This window comes from Saccopteryx leptura, chromosome 3 (genome assembly GCF_036850995.1).
Source record: "Saccopteryx leptura isolate mSacLep1 chromosome 3, mSacLep1_pri_phased_curated, whole genome shotgun sequence".
NCBI classification, from domain to species: Eukaryota; Metazoa; Chordata; class Mammalia; order Chiroptera; family Emballonuridae; genus Saccopteryx; species Saccopteryx leptura.
Window position 1 is genome coordinate 255,321,538 of NC_089505.1, and position 16,708 is coordinate 255,338,245.

General features: G+C 36.2%; 1 protein-coding gene across 7 annotated transcripts in view; it reads right to left on the reverse strand.

Annotated features, from left to right (window-relative positions):
• The window catches only part of EHBP1 (EH domain binding protein 1), a 571,353-nt gene that overhangs the window by 325,246 nt on the left and 229,399 nt on the right, over nucleotides 1–16,708 (reverse strand). For all 7 annotated transcript variants that reach the window (XM_066378173.1, XM_066378175.1, XM_066378171.1 and 4 more), the window contains one exon: nucleotides 807–864. In XM_066378173.1, the coding sequence (XP_066234270.1) occupies nucleotides 807–864 (58 nt within the window). The remainder of the gene's footprint in view (nucleotides 1–806; nucleotides 865–16,708) is intronic.

Below are 16,708 nucleotides of genomic sequence, written 5' to 3' on the forward strand. Positions count from 1 at the left end.
AAAGCTACCAGTACAAAAAAATGAAAGCCTTTGAAAATACAAATCCTTCTCTCCTGCAACTCAGCAAATGGACTCTAATGATTCCTTTTCCTTAAGTGTGCCCTAACTTCATCCTCTTGGAATCTGAATAAATTATTCCTAGGTACAATTTTGTAAGTTGCACTTATTTAATTTCAAGAAACCCTAGTACAGGGGTCTGACTGGTGATGGCGCAGTGGATAGAGTGTTGACCCGGGATGCTGAGGACCCAGGTTCAAAACCCTAAGGTTGGAGGCTTGAGTATGGGATCACAGACATGATCTCATGGTTGCTGGTTTGAGCCCAAGGTTGCTGGCTTGAGCAAGGGCTCACTGGCTTAACTGGAGCACCCTGGCCAAGGCATGTATGAGAAGCAATCAATGAGCAACTAGTGATGCAACTATAAGTTGATGCTTCTCATCCCTCTCCCTTCTTGCCTGCCTGCCTGTCTGTTTCTCAATGTCTCTACCTCTGTCTCTGTCCTCCCTCTCACTCTTATGCACACGCATACAAAAAAAAAAAGAAACCCTAGTACAGGGAAGTTAGATAAGTAACTACTTAAGGCTACCAAACCCAGTGTCAAAACTCAGATATCTCACTCTCATTTTAAGAACTATAATAAGATTACAATGCTTGGTTAATCATTTTTGTAGACTAGATAATCAGAAATAACTCAAAATAGGTAATAATATTTTTAAACATTTGACAATAGCGCCAGAGAAGCTTAATAATTTAACTTGAAATCGAATTCAACACTATTTGGATAAGAAATTTAGAAACAGACTAACCTTAGAAGACTTCCTTCGGCTCCTTCTTGTCCAAACTACCACCAGTTTATCTGGTTGCCTGCCAAAGAAGAAAAAGATTACATGTAATTTATCTTAAATCAAATTAATGTGAAGTTTGGTTCTAATACAGTTGAAAGGATAAAAATGTTATTTGCTTTAGATAATATAGAGCAGTTACTCTTACAATACAGCTTATTCAAATAAACTATTCAATACAGTAGATGTGGAATATAGTTGTGATCAGATTTAAATGATTAACACTCTGGGCACATGTTTTTCTAAATACGTTAGCAATTCACTTGAACAAGCCACGTAAAACAAAATACTCTGAGCTGGCGACCACTTTAAAAAGAAAGGCATATATGTATCTTCTCCAAAAATTAATTATATACTTCTAACACATTATCCACTAAAATGTGAAGAAAATAAGCATAAAAATGGCATTATCAAAATAATTTAAATCTCTGAGTTATCTACTTTGACATCTCTGTATCTTATAAACAATTCTATGGTTTTCAACAGTTTTATAATCAATCAACTCAATTATCTTCAAAAAAGCAATATAGTAGTGAAAATAGGTATAATACTATTACTACTCCTATTTTACAAGCTTAAAAAACTGGCAAAGTTAAATTAATCAGAACCAAGACTGAAATACATGTCTTTTGATTCTCAGACCTTTCTTTATCTTCCAATAATATAAAGTAAAAAACAAACAAAACCCTTATAGTCTCAGCTAATAGAACTAAGTTCTCTTCAGTGTTGAGAAAACATCAAAACTATGATTACCAGTTATTTTCCTTAAATTTTTATTTTTAAAAATCTTAAATAAAAGCTTTTTAACCCAGACATGAATGATAGACTAATTTGGTAACCTTCACCACTTTCTATGTCTTCTTCATTTTATCCTGGAATCCCTCACCAACAGCAGATGACCTGTCCTCCTATTTTGTTTAATTAAATATATACATATATATAAAAGGCCACCTGCCATAAACTCCTTACCCAACGCTTCACCAATACACCTATCCAAAGACAGAGTTGTACAATGAAATATACTATAGAGGAACTGACCCAGAATGTAGCACAGAAATAAAGTAATTAAAATACTGAGGAGAACATACACCTAACAGAAATTCTAGACGTTTAGAACAGTGGGAGGCAGAGAGAAGAATACTGAAGAGATCAGGCTAAAAACATTCCAGACTTGAAGAAAGGTTGGCATCCTTAGATAGAAAATAAATAAATATTATCAAATATACAAAATAAATAAAAACAAGTCTACATCTGCATACCCTGCAACCAAAATACAGGACAGCAAGAATAAAGAGAAAAATCATAAAAGAAAAGACAAATTACCAACAAAGGGATAATTATTCTGATAGCAACTTCTCATTGCAACAAAACAGCCCAAAAGACAATGAAACTAATGATCTTCAAGTTGCTAAGGGAAAATAGTTGCCACTCTCCAGTTTTATACTACATAGTTACATTATCATTTAAGAAATGGTTTTAGACATATGGAGATTGAGTTTACAATGTATAAATTCCAGTTAAATAAGGGAAGGAGTAGGATACAAGAAGCAACATGAATGTAAAATGTTAATGCTTGTGTATTTTAGGTTGTGAGACTCAAAGAAGAGCTAGACCAAAAAAAGGGAAGAAAATTCCAATAATGGAACCATTTGGCTGAAGAGCCATCTAAACAAATGCACAATGTTTCTGATGGTGATAGTAAACAACATGGTATAAATAGAAAAATGGTAGTTCTCCATCCAAGTCTAAGCTTAGTTTCCGACCAGTGTCAACAACTGCAAACTAAAACCAGTGGCCTGCTTTGGTGAGTCTTCCCAGAATGAGATGATGGGAACAGTAGCCAGGTGCAGAAGTGCTAAATTACAGGTGAAATAGAAGAAAGTGTTTAAGAGGCAGCAAAGTGTTAATCTAAGAATCCATACCAATGGAGATACATTCAAAACCTGAAAATGAAAAACAAAGCCTTGTTCAATGCAAAGAGGAGTAGGACAAATGACAGTGAAGATGAGGGGCAGTGCCTGACCTGTGGTGGCACAGTAGATAAAATATCAATCTGGAACACTGAGGTCGCCGGTTCGAAACCCTGCACTTGCCCGGTCAAGGCACATATGGGAGTTAATGCTTCCTGCTTCTCTCTCTCTCTCCCTCTCTCTCTTTCTTATTCTCTTTCCTCCCTCACTAAAAATGAATAAATAAAATCTAAAATAAAGTTATATATATAAAAAAATATGGGGAGCAGTATGGCATAGATGGGGCTGGTAAAAGTATATTATCAATGTTGGCAACTTAACAGGAGAGGAACTGAGCAGCCCACAGCGTAAGCTTCCCTGTTTGAAAGTGTCACTGTCTTATTAGAAGATTTTACCTCCTTTTCACTATGTTCTCATCTCCAGCCCAGCATCGCCTCTTCAATGTATTTCTATGGTACTTCTTTAGAATTGCTACAAAATCTTACAGCTTTTCCTTGTTCATTATCTTAAACTCAGCTATATACTGAAGGTTTAAATTTAACAGACTTATTTGACCTAAAGAGTGCCGCATCTTATTTTAGCTTGAATTAAAACTTATTTAACAGTTTTTTATAAATGCCTTTAAACAAGGTCCATGCTGTCTGGATTACTAGAACCTCCAACACTACCAACTTCTTCACACCTGACCAGCTTCACTCTTTAAGATGCTTTATCTAGACCTTGTATGTATTTAATTCTGTGACACCCTGGCATGCAAGATAACATCCCATACGTGGTTTATAATTATATAAGGCACTTCACCACTTCACTCTGATCTACCTTTCTCGTGGTATAACCTGCAACCACCTCACAGGCAACCTGCTTTCTAACCAATCCCTGAATACTTGTTCATCTAATTTCTTCACATCTTTGCATGTTATAACCTTTTTATTTTATTTTATTTTATTTTATTTTATTTTTCTGAAGTGAGAAGTAGGGAGGCAGAAACAGACTCCTTCATGCGCCTGACCGGGATCCACCCAGCATGCCCACCAGGGAGGCGATGCTCTGCCCATCTGGGGCATCACTCCATTGCAACTGGAGCCATTCTAGTGCCTGAGGCGGAGGCCATGGAGTCATCCTCAGCACCCGGGCCAACTCTGCTCCCATGGAGCCTTGGCTGTGGGAGGGTAAAAGAGAGATAGAGAAAAAGGAGAGAGGGAAGGGTGGAGAAGCAGATGGGCGCTTCTCCTGTATGCCCTGGCTGGAAATCAAACCCGGGACTTCCAGACACTGGGCCAACACTCTACCACTGATGCAATGGGCCAGGGCCATAATCATTTTTTAACTTCCTCTTTTCTCCCTTTTTTCTACCTGATAACCTCTTAATTAATCACTTTCTCTGTGAAACTGACTATTTTCCATTTCATTCCAACCCATTATCCCAAACCTCAGCCTGAGTTAACTGCTCTTTCTACTATGTGTATATTTTCAGTAATACCCATGACACACCAACTTCAATATTCCGTATGCCCCTATCTCTACCACTAGACTGTGCTCCTTTATCAACCACATCTTATTTTTATCTGTATTTCCAGCAATTAATAAGAATCTGATATAGGTTGAGATTCAACAATTTGCTACTGAATGAACCTTAAGTATCATCCAGAAATTCCCAACTGGTTAATTATAATTGATGAGGTCCAACTAGAGCCAGTACCTACATAATACATCCTCTCTGCAGCTTATATGAGCTTTGCAGGGATTCCCACTTCAGCTACATATTGGAACCTCCAAGAAAGCCTTAAAATATTCTGATGTCTAGGTTTCACCCCCAGGGAATCTGATTTAATTGTTCTGGTGTGCATATTTTTAAATTTCCACAGGTGATTCCAGTGTGCAGCCAAGGTTGAGAACCACTGTTTTATCGAAAATGATAAACAATCCCCACACCCCCTGACTTGAAACACTGGTGAAGCATTAATTGTGATGGCAGTGAGAGTGTCTCTCCTTCACAACAATGTTCTAGTGCCACCTGCACTGTTGCCTCCTTCTAACTAGAATTCTCAGCACCTCCTCCCCTCAATTCAATCTGATCTCAGTACCTCAAAATAGAGAAGCCTTTTACTATTAAAAAAAAAAAAAAATCAGGAAGGAGAGTCTCCTAACCTATATGCCTGAAGTTTTAAAAAATGTCAATAGACAGCAGTAGAGCGTCAGCCTAGCGTGCGGGGGACCCGGGTTTGATTCCCGGCCAGGGCACATAGGAGAAGCGCCCATTTGCTTCTCCACCCCCCCTCCTTCCTCTCTGTCTCTCTCTTCCCCTCCCGCAGCGAAGGCTCCATTGGAGCAAAGATGGCCCGGGCGCTGGGGATGGCTCCTTGGCCTCTGCCCCAGGCGCTAGAGTGGCTCTGGTGGTGGCAGAGCGACGCCCCGGAGGGGCAGAGCATCGCCCCCTGGTGGGCAGAGCATCGCCCCCTGGTGGGCAGAGCGTGGCCCCTGGTGGGCGTGCCGGGTGGATCCCGGTCGGGCGCATGCGGGAGTCTGTCTGTCTGTCTCTCCCCACTTCCAGCTTCAGAAAAATACAAAAAAAAAAATGTCAATAGAACATAAAAGACTACTTTGGGGATGTCTCCTGAGCCAGTTAAACTTTTTTGTGATTCTAAGTCTGTCTTATTTTTTTAAATGTCTTTACTAGAAATCAATCGACCTTTACATTATCAGGGACATTGAAAGAATGTTCTAAAGCAAAGAACTGCATTTTGAGTTACCATTCCCAATAGAAGAGTGCCAATAACCACACAATTAGCTGACCACAATTAATATTTTAAGCATCCATGATGTACTAGAAAAGAATCATTAAATATTTATTTATGTGCTCCCAAGAGGCCAAGGATAGAGCAATTGTGAGAGTTTTATCCATACCAAAGAACCTATAAGTATACAACTTCCTTTCCATCAGAAAAGTCAAGACAACTTGATCGAGTCCAGATTTCAGAGAGAATTAAAAAATTACACATTTAACAGTTTTATCCCATTACCTAAATTAAGTAACCAGGTAGCCTTAACACATTACACAGACATATAAACAGTCATAATATATACATAGTGTTTATATAGATATTTACATATATAAATATTTTCTTTATATACACATAAAATGTATACAAACACACTTTCTGTGAAATAGATCTAAAGGACTCCATTGAAAAATCTGAAGCCTTCTGGTGGTCTTATTCAGGGAAGGAAACAACATTTAGAAATAAAAATGTAACACCTTCTATCCTACCCTCAAAGTCCTTTAAAAAAGGAACAACTTGAATGTGAAGGTGCCAAGACTTATCTCAAATTTTTGGTCCTGATGTTGAATTCTGGAGAGTGGGAAGGAGGAGAAGAAAAAGGAGTGGAAATAAAAAAAAAGATATATGTGTTTAATACTAAATACAAGTAAATGTGTGCATTTTATGTAAGACCAACACTTTTAAAGTACAATAAGTCTCTGAATTCTTTTTACTAATGTTGTTATGCTGTTGCTAACCAATGATGAATAAAGTACTTCTTACCATTAAAAAAAAAAAAGATATATGGATTTCAATGAATCAGATTATAAAGCAGTAATCTGTATCTTTCTTTGTTCTGCAACTAAATGTTGTGGCCTCCTCTTTGTCACTAGTGAGCCACTATGTATCAAATAAGTTAAAAGAAAAACAACATTTCTGGCTTAAATTTAGACCCCTTTACTCTTTTCCACCCTCATGTGTGTCACATATCTGAGGTGAGACTAAAAAAGAAAAAAACTGAAGAAAAAAATCCAAAACTGGAAGGTGAAAAGCAGTCTCCTTACTTTCCAGAATCATAATAAACATTCAACAAATATTTTATTTTAAAAAATACTTTATTAAATGGCTACTATGTTCCTGGCACTGTGCTGAGTAATGTAGATACAAAAATGAGAGAAAACAATCTACTGGGAGACAAACAACTAAACCAACTACCCCAGTCCAGGAACAGCCATGGGGACCACAGAGAAGATAAAAAGATCTTATACAGTGAAAGATCTATATATTTTTATATATCACAGAAAATAGGCACACTGACCCAAACAACAACAAAAACCCTATAATTTACAACACTTTCAATATGAAGCCCAACAAAAGATGAGTAACTAATTAAAGTACATCTTTCTAATAGAAAATTATAGAGGCATTGATATTTTTTAAGAACATTTACAAGCATGGGACAATACTTTGGATATCACATTAAGTTTATTTACACTGATCTTAATTTTTTTTCTATACTGTATAATATAAGACACTAGGAGAAAATACCTCAAAATGCTGATTGTGGTTACTACTACAAAGTAAAGTTACATGTCATTTTAAGAATATACTTTTCAATACTTTCTGCAATTAACTTACTTTATACTGGTGAGTTCTTTAAATATGTTGTGGAGGAAGTTGTTTAAAGTAAAACAATACTTTTAAGTTTGGAATTAAGTGTGAACAGAGTTAAATAATTTAATTTTTCAAATTTCTTTTAAAATTTAAAGAACTCATTTTCTAAAACAATAGAAATGTAGAAGATGTGTTCTTTGTCTTACACAAGATGTTCTTTGTTAACATTAATGCTCCCCAAAGTCTGAGCTGGCCCTAGGCAAAATTTTGAAATGGATCCCACTTGACTTTGGCATCCTTCTCTTCTTTATTCCCTTCTTCCTTGGGTATGCAGTCAACATGGTGCTCTATTACAGACCAAACAATAACAATACGACAAATGTTCTTCAGAGCACTCATTCTTGTCTACAGCAATTAAAACTCCCCTTCCCCCAGAGTATCTTAGGAGGGTATTAAAAGAAATCTGGGCAAACCGTTTGTATTAATTTAGGAGATATAAATTTGTGAAAGATGGTTTCCAAGATGACACAGTACTAGAGTGGAGGTTAAGAAACTTGTTTTTCCTAGTTCTGGTACTGAGTTTAGGAATAACTCTCCATATCTCTGAGTCTATCCTCTAATTTATCAAATGAGATTGCACTAAAACCTCAGCTAGGTTCTAAAACACTTTGGTTCAATGACTGTAAGATCAAACGACTCTAATTGGTTAACTGTTTAAAATGAAATGAGAAATTCAGGAACAGGATAAAGAATTTGTGGCAGGGAATCACTTGCCAATTATTTTCTGGAAATCTAGAGGTAGCTAATATACATATTACCAACTTTGAACAATATTATTAAAGAGGAAGTAATATTTTTTAGCAGAGAACTAAACTTACCACCAAAGATTCATGCTCCCTCCCCAAAGCATAATGTTAATCCTACAAGGTGTAGCAAGAACTCCCTCATCCCCACCCCACCCCACCCAACCACCTCCACCACCACCACCACCACCACCATGTATACACTGAGACATAGCTACTTCATACTTCTCACCACTGGAATGTGAGAAATGATTTGTGTCAATTCTAAAGTAAAATGCATCATGAAGAAGTATGCCATCTCCATAGCAGTTCAACAAAGAGGGTTCTAGAATGCAGAGGTACAAGGTGCCTGGGCCCCTGGATGACCACATGGAAGGATAGTCCACCTGGAATACCCTCTCTAGACTGAGAAGAAGGAATAAACTTTGATTAGGTTAAGCCACTTGAATTTCTGTGTGTGTCTGGACAGTAACTCAACATTCTAAAAAATTTAGTAAATTTAAAAACATACATATATTACACATATAACAATAAAACAGTTGCTGTCTTGTAGAAGCTTACATTGCAAAGTGCTGAGACCAACTTTAACCTTTTTAGGTCCTGTGGTTTTCATTTATATAAAATCAATGTTTCTAAAGATAAAAGTCAGTTATTCATCCAAACTTAGTCATTTAAGCCTTTGAGCTTTTCCTAAGATAAAAATAAAAAACCATAGGTCCTTAGAATACAAAAGTACAACATATTCCTCTTACCATAGAATCCAGAATATACTTACAATGAGAAAAGGCTCAAAATATTATTAACCTTGAAGTTAATGTGAATAGGCACTTCACTAAATAACAAGGTTATTCTTTTTAGGGGAAAGGGCACTTAGCCATAATGAACATTTCATGGTGGAATGCTGTGACTATTGAAACAAAAGGGGAGAAATTGTTTTATCAGGGAAATACTCACTTTAGTGTTTCTCAAGTAATTATTTTTATCCTTCAGTAGGTACATCTGCCTCCTATTGTACTATCACTGCTGTAGCTTCAGTTAATTATACTCCTTTATGCTTACTTCACAAGAGTTATTTAACAAGCTATGATAATTAATTCAACAAGAAAATAAATTATATATGACAAATTATACAAGTACACATATATATAAGATATATTTCTTTTCTGTAAAAATTGAAAGGACAATTCTAATAAAAGATGTAAATCTTTGTCACTTAAATAAAAATACTTCAATTAAATTATATTTTGCATCTTCTTACCATCTTTAAAGTGTCATAGTAATTGCATTGGCTAAAAATATTTAACTGGTGATGCATATGGACTTTTGCGGACAGGTATCTCTAATACCTATATATCAGTAGTTAGGGACAGAAGTCAAACTGAGAAAGGGCAGTTTAGCAGGCTTCAGCTGAGTGTACTTTCTGACAGGCCATCAATAAGTACATATATATGTACACACACACATACATAAACATATTCCCAAATAATACTCTCCACTTTCCTTATTATTTTATAGAATCACCCATAACATTTCCTTTAATTTATTATATTATTTACTACTTCCTTATTTTCTATTTTTTATTAGAATAAACCTCATATGTCACTCATATAAATATTGTATTAGTATTTCCAAATTATGTATTTGGCGACCTGAAACGAAAGTTAGAAGGAAAAATAATAATAATACATCACTCAGACCATTCCCCAGCCCTTCTAAATAATCATATTAATCATTTCCTCTTAACACATTTCTGTAACTGTTTCAATCGTATGTTTGGATGACTACCATACATATGTCTGTTTTGCTTCTACCCAACTTGAAGTTTCTCAAGGGAGTTCCTGAAGCATTTACTGGGAAGGAGGGAGGGAAAGATAATATAATGAATAAAAGAATCATGAAGGCAGACAGATTCCATGTTTAATCTGGTTTCCTTTTTTCTGGTTGTATCATCTAAGCCTCAAGAGGTTCCTCATCTGTGAAATTAGAACCTCACAGGACTACTGTAAAAATCAGTTAAGATAATGCAAGAAAAGTGCTTAGCTCAATGCAGTCTTTGAGCAGATTCTCAAATTATGTTAGCGACCATCCCTTGCATATGCACAGAGCTTCCACACAGTTTTATCCAGTAATCCTGTTATTTGTGAACAGACAACAAAGGATCATCTCAGGAAAGCTTCTAATATAAAAGACAAGTGGCTGAAAAAGAGAAAAAAAGAACTTGAAAGGCCAAAGACATTCTGAGTGATATCCTCAGAAATATAAAAGCTATTGTACCCATGAAAAATATAAAAGGAATATTTATTTATTTATTTATTTATATTTTTTTTAGCAAGAAAGAGACAGGAAGGGAGATGAGAAGGATCAACTAGTAGTTGCGGCATTTTAGTTGTTCATTGATTGCTTCTTATATATGCCTTGACTGGGGGACTCCAGCCAAGTCAGTGACCCTTTGCTCAAGCTAGCGACCTTGGGCTTCAGAGCAGTGACATCTGGACTCAAGCCAGCGATCATGGGGTCATGTCGATGATCCCATGTTCAAGTCAGCGACCCTGTGCTCAAGCTGGATGAACCTGCACTCAAGTCAGCAACCTTGGTTTTTCGAATCTGGGACCCCAGGTCAGTGCTCTACCCACTGAGTTACCACCAGTTAGGCTAAAAGAAATATTTAAAGAATAAGAAAGTATTCTGGAAACTGTCATTTTTTTATTTAGTAAAGCAAAAATTGAAGAACTGAAATATAAAGTTCTGGAAATCTTTCAGATCTAAAATAAGAAACACAGATATTAAAAGAGAAAGAAAAGGAAAGAAATTTAGATCAATCCAGAGGTGAAATATCTGACTAATCCCCCAGGATGACAGTAAAAAAGAGTCTCAAGATGTCACTGCAGGCCTAGACTCTGACTGGGAAATGGGAGGAATGAGGAAATGAAAGGGTAATATAATTTAGGGAGAAGGTGTTATAACAGCTAAATCCTCACTTACTATATCAAAAGGACAGTAAATAAAGTCTACAATCAAAAAGGTTTAAAAAAACAGGTGAAAGTATGTTATTGGACAATAAAATACCATTCACACAGAATATGTGTTAGTCAAAATATGTTAAAATTAGAACCCTCATACAATGCTGGTGGGATTATAAAATAATATACCTGTAGTTGCTGTGGAAAATAGTTTGGTATTTCCTCTAAAAGTTAAATATAGATTTACCATATGATCCAGTAGTTTCACTCTTAAGTATATACCTAAAAACGTGTACAGAAATGTCCATAGCAGCATTATTCACAATAACCAAAATCAAAAACAATTCAAAAGTCCATCAACTGATAAATGGATAAACAAAATGTAGTATATCCATACAATGGAATATTATACAGTCATAAAAAATGACATACTGATACAATATGTGTTTAGGTTACAACATGGATGAACCTAAAAAACATATTAAATGAAAGAAGCCAGCCTGACCAGGCGGTGGCGCAGTGGATAGAGCACTGGACTGGGATACGGAAGACCCAGTCTCGAGACTCCAAGGTCACCAGCTTGAGCATGGGCTCATCTGATTTGAGCAAAAAGCTCACCAGCTTGGACCCAAGGTCGCTGACTTGAGCAAGGGGTTACTCGGTCTGCTGAAGAGCACAGTCAAGGCACATATGAGAAATCAATCAATGAACAACTAAGGTGTCACAACCAAAAACTGATGATTGATGCTTCTCATCTCTCTCCATTCCTGTCTGTCTGTCCCTATCTATCCCTCTCTCTGACTCTCGCTGGAAGGAAGGAAGGAAGGAAGGAAGGAAGGAAGGGAGGGAGGGAGGGAGGGAGGGAGGGAGGGAGGGAGGGAGGGAGGGAGGGAGGGAGGGAGGAAGAGGGAGGGAGGGAGGAAGAGAGAGGGAGGGAGGGAGGGAGGAAAAGAAAGAAGCCTCACAAAAAAGGCTACTTATTGTATGGTCTCATTTAAATGAAATGTCCGTAATAGGCAAATCCATAGAGACAAAAGTAGATTGCTTCATGGTTACCAGGTTTGGAGGGGGGAGCAAAAATGAAAAGTGAGTACTAATAGAACAGGATTTTCCTTTGGATGATGACAATATTCTGAATCAGTAATGACAGTTGTACAACTTTGTAATTATATTTAAAAACCACTGAACTTGTATATTTTTAAAGGGTAAATTTTATGGTACATAAATTATAAATTAATAAAAAAAATTTAAAAAGCAAAAGTATGAAACTTAAGAAGAATATAGAATACAACATCAGAATAATTAAAAGAGTTGAAAGTGGTTTTCTGCAGGGAATGAGAACCAAGGTAAGGAAGGGTGTGACAAGGAACAGCTGTGTTCTCAGTTAACAAGTTCTGCAGTATACTTTGTAAACCATTTCTATGTACAACTTTGTAAAATGTAAATTAAAATTTTTAAATGGTAAATCTTAATTACAAAGCAGAAATTTGGGCCCATAAATAAATGCACTATGCAGTAGGGGAAAGGACAGGTATCTTCTGTAAAAGGTTTTGGGAAAATTGGAAAGCCACATGCAAAAGAATAAAATTGCATCCCTATCTTATACCATACACAAAAAGTGAAAATGGACTAAAGACCTGAATGTAAGTCTTGAAATCATAAAAATCCTAAAAGAACACATGGGAATAAGCTTCTTGACATTGATCTTGGCAATAATTTTTGGATTTGACACCCAAAGCAAAGAGAACAAAAAAGTAGAAATAAAAAACTGGGACTGCATCAAACTAAAAAACTTATGTACAACAAGGATACTATCAACAAAATGAAAAGGCAACAAAATGAAAAGGCAACATAATGGGAGAAACACTTTCAAATCATATTATCAGATAATGAGTTAATATTCAAAATATAGAAAGAACTCATACAATTCAATTTTTAAAAAAGCAGCAGAAACACTAAACACTTTTTCAGAAAAGACATTCAAATGGCCAAGAGGTACATGAAAAGATGCTCAACATCACTAATCATAAGAGAAACACAAATCAAGACCACAATGAGATATCATCTCATACCGTGGTGAGAATGGCTATTACAAAAAAAAAAAAGAGAGAGAAAAAGGAACTTCATGCATTGTTGTTGGTAACACACTGCTACAGCCACTATGGAAAACAGTATGGAGGTTCCCTAACAAATTAACAAATAGAACTACCAACCATATAATCCATATTCCATTTCTGAGTACATATCCAAAAGAAACAAAATTACTATCTTAAAAAGATATCTATACCCACCCACCACCACCAGTATGTTTCCTGCAGCATTATTTACAGTAGTCATTACAATGAACGGACATGGAAACAATCGAAGTGCCCATCAACAGATGAATGGATAAAGAAAATCTGGTATATTTATACATTTGTATATTATTCATTCATAAAAAAAGAAGTAAATCCTGCCGTCTGTGAAAACATGGATGGGTCTTGAGAGCATTATGCTATGAGAAAGAAGTAAAATAGAGAAAGACAAATATTGTATGATCTCACTTATATGTGGAATCTTAAAACACCAAATTCATAGATACAGAGAACAGATTGGTAGCTGTCAGAAACAGAGGGGGTGGGGTGGGTAACAGAAATCATAGGTACAAACTTAAAGTTATAAGTAAGTTCTGGGGATGCAATGTACAGCACAGCAATTACAGTTAACAATACTATATTGTGTATTTGAAACTTGCTAGGATAGTAGATCTTGTCATTTCTCATCACAAGAAAAAATGTAACTATAAGAGGTGATGGATGTTAACTAAACCTACTGTGATAAACATTTTGCAATATACACATATATCAAATAATAATATTCCACACCCTAACTAATACAATGTCATGCTTTGTATTAGTTTATAACTTAAACTAATATAATGCTATATTTCAATAAAAATTTTGTTTTAGCCTGACACTGGTGGTGCAGTGGATAAAGCATCAATCCAGAAGGCTGGGGTCACCAGTTTGAAACCCTGAGGTCACTGACTCAGAACGCGGGCTCGTCAGCATGGGATCACTGGCTTGAGCAGGGTAATCATTCACACAAACCCAAAATTCACCAGCTTGATCCCAAAAAGTTGCTAGCATAAAAAAACCAACATTACCTGACCTGTGGTGGCACAGTGGATAAAGAGTTGACCTGGAACACTGAGGTCACTGGTTTGAAACCCTCAGGTTTGCCTGGTCAAGGTACATAGGAGAGTTGATGCTTCCTGCTCCCCCTCCTCTACTCTCCCCTCCCCAGTCAAGACACATACAAAAAGCTCAATGTACAACTACTGTGAAAGCAACTACGAGTTGATGCTTCTCACCCTCTCTCCTTTCCTGTCTCTCTTTCACATACTCTCTCTCAAAATAAAAATAAAAAATATTTAAAAATTATTAAAGATAATTGGGCAAATATTTGAAGAATTAAAAGTTTAAAGATTCTCAGCAATTAAGGAAAAAATTTTCCATGAGTAAAAAGAGATGTGAAAATCTGGGGTAAAGGTAAAAATTTACATCTACTGGGTTAGAAAAGAACAAGAGATCAAACAGAAAAACACATTTTTTTAAGTCATGATTTTTATCTATGACTCATAATTACATCCTCTAAGAATTGATAAGTGACAAAAGACTCATTAGCAAATATTTTTAAGAGTTTACATAAGACTACTGATAATGAAGGTGAGAAAGGATTGCATGAATGCTAACAGGTTATAAGCTACAAGAAAATGCAGACTGTATATCTCACTTAAGATCAAAATATATATTACTCAGTTTGTCCTTCCTTATTCACCATGGCTCAAAATTAACTTGATCATTTCTAAAGACAACCCATCCTCAAAAGATTTGTCATTATCGAGGATATTTTTTAAAAGAGTAGCAGCAAACACTTGCTTGGCATGTAATACGTATAAGACATTGTCTTAAGTGTCTTATATATACTCAAAGTTCACAAAAACCCCACAAGTAGGTAATGAGTTGCTGCAATGCCCAAAACTCGATGTCATTCATATCCTGTATGACCTACCTCACATTCTGATTAGATATTACTATTCCTATTTTACAAATAAAGAAACTGAGGCCTGACCAGCTGGTGGCACAGTGGATAGAGCATTGGACTGGGAGGCAGAAGACCCAGGTTTGAAACCCTGAGGTTGCCAGCTTGAGCGCAGGCTCACCAGCTTGAATGTGGGGTCGCTGGCTTGAGCGTGGCATCATAGACATGACCCCATGGTAGCTGGCTTGAGCCCAAAGGTGGTTGGCTTGAAGCTCAAGGTCACTGGCTTAAGCAAGGGGTCATTTCCTCTGCTGTAGCCCCCCAGTCAAGGCACATATGAGAAAGCAGTCAATGGACAACTAAGATGCTACCACAAAGAACTGATGCTTCTCATCTCTCTCCCTTCCTGTCTGTCCCTAACTATCCCTGTCTCTTTGTCTCTGTCACAAAGAAAGAAAGGGGAGGGGAGGGGAAGGGAGGGGAGGGAAGAAAGAGAGAGAGAGAAAAAAACTGAGGCATAGAGAGATAGAGAGGTTAGGAAGCTTCTTGCAAAGGTAACTCAAATAGTAAGTGGAGAGGAAGATGTGAACATTGCAGTTTGACAGCAGAGTCCACATTCCTAACCCACTAGTCTATATTGAAGAATGTACTGCAGCCCCCATAGGAAATCTCAAAAGATTTTCAAGTAGCATTAATATTTTTGAGAGGTAACATTTAGAAGGACAATATTTATTTCAAAGCATAGGTTTAAGCCTGCTTTTTCAAATTAGTTATATTAGTCACATACCTCATATTATGTCCATACCATCCAACCTATGATGTTATCCAGCCATTTAAATTAGATTTGTTTTTAAGACCAAAATTTGACTTTTCACAAGGAATATATGTACATATTATTATTTGGTTTGCGATTCTATCTTTGACTCTCAGATCACAAGTTTTTGTTCAAACTGGATATATTCATTTTCACTTGTAAAATGAATTAATCTGCCTCTCTATAAAAGCTATTCTTTGGTTATCTTGATATAATTTATCTCTATATAAGTTTAATCTAATAAAACTGTAATAGTAATTATAATAAAACTTATAAAAATTCATAAAACATTTCAAAAAGTAGTGTTATCCAAATCTTCTGAGCAGATTTTCCTCCAAGACACTGCCACAAAATGAGCAAAATTTAAGGCCATTCTTTGGTTTGGCAGGTGATTGACAAAATAAAGAACACATTATTATATGTGCCTAAATACAAGGTGAGATGCGTTTCTGAAAAATAAAGAACTGCCTATGCATATCCTTATAACTCTTCTACTAATTACTTTATTATATGAACAAAAGGCTGTTTAGAGAGAACAGATCAGCCTGAAATGAACCCAACAAATATTAGTTCTTAATTTTAGATAGGTGTACTAAGAGAATAGGTTGTCGTTTTTTATTGATTTTAATTTATTGTGTTTACATAGATTCTAGTGTTGCCCCGAATGCATCCCCCTCCCCCGTATTCCCCTCAACATCTCTCTTGCCCCCCTCCCTATAACGCCCTCCCCCCTTCCCTTCAGCTGTATCCCATCCTATCATCTCCTTTCCCTCTGTTAGAGGTAAAATTAGAACATTCTTGGAAGAAAAAATAGGGCAAAAATTTCATGACATCAGATTTGGCAATCACTTCTTGGATATGATCAATTCACACACAAAAAAAGAAAAAGTAGATAAATTGGACTTCATTAAAATTTTAAACCT